Raw genomic sequence first — 5,841 nt, 5'->3', positions numbered from 1 at the left:
CATCCAAATTGTAGGTTTTTTAGGTTTTGGTTCATATATTATTATACATCTAGATATAGGGGGGTGTTTGGCAAGGGGGGCTAAAGTTTAGCCTCCCATTTTAGCCAGATTTTAGCCCTTTCCTCCCAAACACCAGGGCTAAAATGGAGGGGCTAAACTTTAGCCCCCCATAATCCATTAGCCCCTCCAAGGGATGCTAAAATGGATTAAAAGGGCTAAAAGTGGTCCTCGGTTGCCTTCTTTCCACCGGTGTCCCCCACACTCTCTCTCTCCTCGCCGACTTCGCCCGGCCCCGCTTGCTCCGCCTCGCCAGTCCCCACATCCGCCTCGTCGTCCCACCACGCCTCACCGACCCCGCCGTCTCCGCTTGGCCCTGCCGGCCCCGCCTCGCTAACCCTGCCGCACTTCGCCTCCGCCTCGCCGGCCCCGCCACCACCGCCTGTCCCCGCCGCCTCCGCATCCCCCTCTCTCTCGGCGCCGCCGGACCCGTCCTCCCCATCGGCCGCCGACGGGAAGGAGTAGTAGGACGGTGGCGGGTGCCCGCCGCCGCATCGGACGGGGCTCAGCTCCTCCTCCTCCGACATCGCCTGCTTCGACGCCGCCGTCGCGCGACCGCGGATCCGGGGCGGCCGGCCGGATCCTCGCTCCCCATCCTCAGTCTTGGAGCGTAACGCAAGGAAGCGGAGCTCGACGGCGGTGTCCGGGCGCGAAGCCGCCGCCTCCTCCAGCTGTGGCGCGAGAAGCTTAGGGGGCGGGGCAGCCGTGCCGTCGTCGCCTTCGTCGCCGCGGCGGGCGTGGGGATGAGGGGCTCTGGGGCGAAGGGTGGTTGGTTGGTAGGTTTGATCGAGCAGAGACAGTGGGAGGATGGAAATGAGGGTAGTCTGGTCATTTTGCACACTAGGTGCTAAAGTTTAGCCCTCTACCCAAACACCTCAGGTGCTAAAATTTAACCCTCTATTTGAGGGGGCTAAAGTTTAGCCCCTTCCTCCCAAACAGGGTCATAGTCGTCTAGATGCATAATAATATTTATAAACTTAGAAAAGTTAAAATGATATAAAATTTGGAACGGAGGAATACCAGGTTTTCTGTCTTCACCGCTAGGCACCAAAGGCAATGGTGATTAGTCAAATCTTGTGGCGCTAGACAATTAGCACCAGGGCTAAACTAGCGCCAGAAAATCAAGCCTTGCGGTGGGGAAGGAGCTTTACCCGTAATTGAGACGAGACGACCATCAAGAAAAATTCAAATATTCTTTTTTCTACTTGCATCCACCTGACTACCTTTCAACAATTCCCGTCCCCACTGGCTATAGCCTATAGCCAGCCTCGTTTTTATTTTTAAATAATATAGCCAGTCTCGTTTATACCCCAAATTAAGTCTTTCCAAGTTTCTTAGAGCTAAAGCATCTCAATTTTGATCAAATTTATACAATAAAGTACTACTATTAGTTTTTTTATTAAATATATTTTCATAGTATATCTATTTGGTATCATAAATTTTTATGATCCTCTTTATAATTTTAATAAAATATAAAATGATTTAACCCTCCCAAAGGAGTACTGCTCAAAGCTAAACGTGAGCACATAAACCACAACACCGATGCGACCGAGGACCAGAAGATGGGGTGCCACGCACAGATCACATGTCAGCTCAGCCACTGGCCGCTGCTGCTTCAGTTCACAGTGGCTCACCGCACGGCCACTGCACGCGCACAAGGAAGAAAAGAAAAGGCAGTGACCAGAGACAGGCCAGAACAATCGCGAGCAAACAATAGGAATCGTTGTACCAGTGCTGGTACAGTAATCTCCTGCCCGATCGATCAACGTGGCATCATTCAAACCTAACTGTTATTAGTGTACTTTTTTATTATAATGTGATACGTTGTCAAGCCCGCACTGCACTGCATTTTCTCACATTATTTAAAGATGGGCACTCGCAGTCCTGCGGTAGCTTTAGGTCACACCAGAGCCCATGATGGTATGGAGTGGAAGTCCACTTGGACAGCTCAGCTCGCCCGGGCAGACCGAACCGAGGAGGAAGAGAAGATCTGAAATCTCCCACGGTCCCACCGCATCGCTTGATCCGATCGATCGATCCATCAGGCACGGATTGGCGTCGGCTCACCGGGGGATTTGCCGGGACTAAACAAATCCGTGGGTTTCAGCAGTGGGTTAGGCTGAAAGCCGGGGAAGAAGCAAAGAATGTTGGAGGTGTCAAGCTCTCACTAGTCACTAGTCTCCCCTCCTCCACCGGCCATGATCGCGCTAGTAGCTTCAAATAAAAGTAACAGCAATGGTTTTACTTTTACAGCCTGGATGTAGGCAAAGTTTCTCCGCACTTGTGATAATATACTCTGGCTTCGTTTGACCTGTGGTTACCATTTGATATGCAGGTCTATTGCCACCGTTAAAGAAAGGATTTAAAAAAGGTTGGAGGTGGGAGAAGTAAATTAGTGTGCAAAGCACCAATGGAACATGAGTGGATTAGTTTATAACTTTATATGTAATGCTACTAGAAGGCTGCCTAAAATGACTTGCGATCTTATTGGCAGCGCATCGATGCTAGAGGAGCACTCGCAAGATTAAACAAATGGTGGAAACGGGGACGACGGACCGTGACAATTACGCGCCTTGTGTGGAAACAACGCGTCCTTCAAATGTTCCCTGCTTAGCCTGTTTTTTACGCAAAAAGAATAAAAAGTCCTAATCCACTAGCAACAATACCCGCCTGCCTTGCAACCGTAATCATCTTCTCATGATGAACAGCATACTCAAAAGGGACTGTAATTCGAACGATGGATCCTACTTGTCAGTTGCAATTCGAACGATGGATACTACTTGTCGGTTAACTAGCTGGTTTTTTTTTTCTGTGGTGTTGCTTGAGCTCACAGCAATCTATGAAATACTACACTATAGATCAAGGAAAGCAGGGGGCAGATTAGACATGCGTGGCTGGTAAGCAAGACTTTGTGCGGATGCATTATCTCGCGGCCTCGCACGGCTCACTACTTCCTCGCTCGGTCAACGGATCGGGCGCGAGGTCAGGCCCCCCTCCGGAAACAACAAAAGAGGCAGACTGGGCGACCAACCCGAGGCGTTGAAAATTGGCTGCTCTGAGCTTTCTCCTCCCCCCTAGTGCGACGCGGGTCCCACGGCGCCAAAAACAATCTACTCCGTCTCAGAATAAAATAAGCCCACGTCTTGCTCCGAGGAGTCAAACGTTTCCTAAATTTAACTTAAAAAATATAAAAAATAGTATCAATATTTATATCTTCAAATAAATTTATTAGTAAAATATAATCATGATCAATCTAATAATACTTATTATATATAATGAATGGTAGTACATTTTTTATAAATTTTGATCAAATTTAAAAAATTTGACTGAGAGGTGCGATATTTTGGTATCGGAGGGAGTATCCCAGGCCAAAGGCAGAGGTGGAAAGAGGAGAAAGAAAACACTCCTGCGCTACGCCAATGATGACAGAAAATACGCTGCGGTCAACTAGGGGCGCAGGCAGCCCCCAGCCGGGAAAGCGACCCCTCACCCGTCACCTTTGACCAGGCGCCCATCTCCCCCATCCCTCCGCGCGGGCCCCACATGGGCGTGGTGGGGCCACCGAGCGCAGGGAGGATACCAAAGTAAAGGCACCCACAGACTGGTGGTGCGGCCCACCCCCCACCAGGCTTGACCTCTGCACAGCGGCAGCAAGGACAAAGCCCGCCATTATTGCGCTTGTTTAAGCGGCTGCGTATGACTTCTTGGCGCTTCCGCTTGTTTTTTTTAATGAGCATTCCCCTCCGGAGGCAGCGGCGTGATGAGCTGTACCACCGGGCAACAGCACCACTGCAGAGTATTTAATCGGGTCAATGGTGAGCCCCGCTGTCGTTGTTAACTGTTTAACTACGGCGACCACCACCCTTGCCGGACGATGAAATGAATGGTTGCTACCGTCGGAAGCGGTGATGTTTTCGATGTCTACGATTCTCATGTCGCTGACGATGACGGTTGCAATCTCGTTCGGTCATTCTGAACAGAGAAAAATTGCATTCGCAGCTACTATACACCTGAATCAGATCTGCTATGTCAGAAGGCAACAATTCCCGTCTAATTTCGTTTCGGACTAGACTAGTAGACTATGTTCAGAGAACAGGAGATAACGGAAGCGTGAGCGAGGACGGATCGGAGATATGATGAGTTTTGCTGGCATCGAAGTTGTCCTCTCCCTCTTTTTCTACAATCTTGTTTCATTTTTACACGGACATCAGATTGAGGAGCAGCTCAAAAAAAGAAGGGGGAAAAAGAAGCTACTGATCCTAGTCAGACTTTAGGCATGGCCGTTGCCGGCGGAGACGCTAGCGGCTACGGCGGCGGCCACCGGCGACGCGGTTGCCAGGGGGCTCGGCCCCGCCGCTCCCGGTGTGTGGCGGTGCTCGCCCTCGTACGTCACCACCAGCATCGCGGGGTCGTCGGTCGCGCGCTCCACGTGCTTCCTCGCCGGGCAGCCGCGGACGGTGCTGCACTTGTAGTAGCCCCTGGGAGACGGATAGAATTCGTCAGATCCTTGCTCAACGAGAATGATTTGTGGTGAATCTCGAGAGTGATGTAGCTTAGGAAGAGGAATTTACCGTGGGTAAGGGGAGCCCTTGATGGGTTTCTGGCCGTACTTCCTCCAGGAGTACTCATCCGGCGGGATGTCGGCGATCTTGGAGCTGATCGCCGGCACTCTGATGGTCCTCTTCACACGGTTTTTCCTGCAAAAATAACCAAATATCCAGTCCATGGTTAGAAAACCGCTTCCAGCCGAGGAAGATGCTAAAAGGAGAAGTGATATTTATGTTTGAGGTGCTGGGGATATCGGCGTTACCTTCTCTTGGAGCAGTGGCAGCGGCTGCCGCCGTTGGCGGTGGCCTCGGAGTGCGCGCCGGCGCAGGGCTTCCGCTTGTGCCCGGACAGCGGCGGCTTCCCGGCGGACATCAGGCTCCGGCCCTTGGAGACGCTCCCCTCGCCGGCGGTCACCGAGGAGAAGAACGACGTCGAGGTCACGGACGTCGCGGCCGACATGGTCAGGTTCGGCTTCGTGAAGTCCAGCGTCAGGCTCTGCGGCTGCGGGGCCGGCGCCGGCTGCGCCACGCTGACGGGCGCCACGTGCGGCAAGGGTGCCGGGGGAGCCGCAGGAGCGGCGACCACCGGCGCCGAGGCCACCGGGGCCGGCGACTCGACGGGCCCGCGGCGGAAGCGGGCGTGGCCGGTGCGGTCGAGGATGGAGATCACCTTGCGGAACTTGGAGACGGCCTGGTCGGCGATCTCGCCGAACGGCTGCTGCTGATGCTGAAGCTGCTGAGCTGCTTTTTGCGGCGCGGCGGCCTGGGAGGACAGGGACGAGACCAGGAGCTCCAGGCTGCGGAGGCCGGCCGCCGCCGCCTCCTGGATGGCGAGCTGGTCGTTGGCGCGGCGCGGGGCGTAGCAGCCCATGAGGTCCACGGCCATGGCAGCCGGTGCTTCGCCGGTGGACTGGCCGCGCAGATCTTGGCTTGGGGCTCGCAGGGAGATTGGGGTTGGGAGGTGGAGGTCAGGATGGAGGCAGTGGCCCGGCTTTATAGGTGGAAATAGGGAGGAGAGCAGGGGAAGATGCGAGTCAATGGGTGGTGCCACTTTTCGTAAAAGCCCATTGGATTCCTTGAAACTTCGGATGCGGTCACCTTCTCTTACAATCTTTTGAGGACTGTGGTCACCGGTTAGTCTACTGTTGGATCCCAGGGAAGAAACAATGGTGGTTTCATGGTCATGCCACCTCCAATTTGTGAGGAGCATATCAAATCATGAGTTAAGAGTTCGGAC

General features: G+C 53.3%; 1 protein-coding gene across 1 annotated transcript; it reads right to left on the bottom strand.

The window, feature by feature from the left end:
• Window positions 1-4,158: 4,158 nt before the first annotated feature.
• On the bottom strand, window positions 4,159-5,582 carry LOC101783176 (WRKY transcription factor WRKY51). The gene is made up of 3 exons (XM_004976661.3): window positions 4,868-5,582; window positions 4,629-4,754; window positions 4,159-4,535 (listed from the first exon to the last, which is right to left on the bottom strand). Exons 1-3 carry the CDS (start codon window positions 5,488-5,490, stop codon window positions 4,328-4,330), a joined length of 957 nt encoding a protein of 318 aa, XP_004976718.1. The 5' UTR covers window positions 5,491-5,582; the 3' UTR covers window positions 4,159-4,327.
• Between the last annotated feature and the right edge of the window lie 259 nt (window positions 5,583-5,841).

The sequence above is a fragment of the Setaria italica genome, chromosome VII (assembly GCF_000263155.2).
Source record: "Setaria italica strain Yugu1 chromosome VII, Setaria_italica_v2.0, whole genome shotgun sequence".
NCBI classification, from domain to species: domain Eukaryota; kingdom Viridiplantae; phylum Streptophyta; class Magnoliopsida; order Poales; family Poaceae; genus Setaria; species Setaria italica.
Note: the sequence above shows the minus strand (reverse complement) of the source record. Positions and strands in the feature narration are given on the sequence as shown.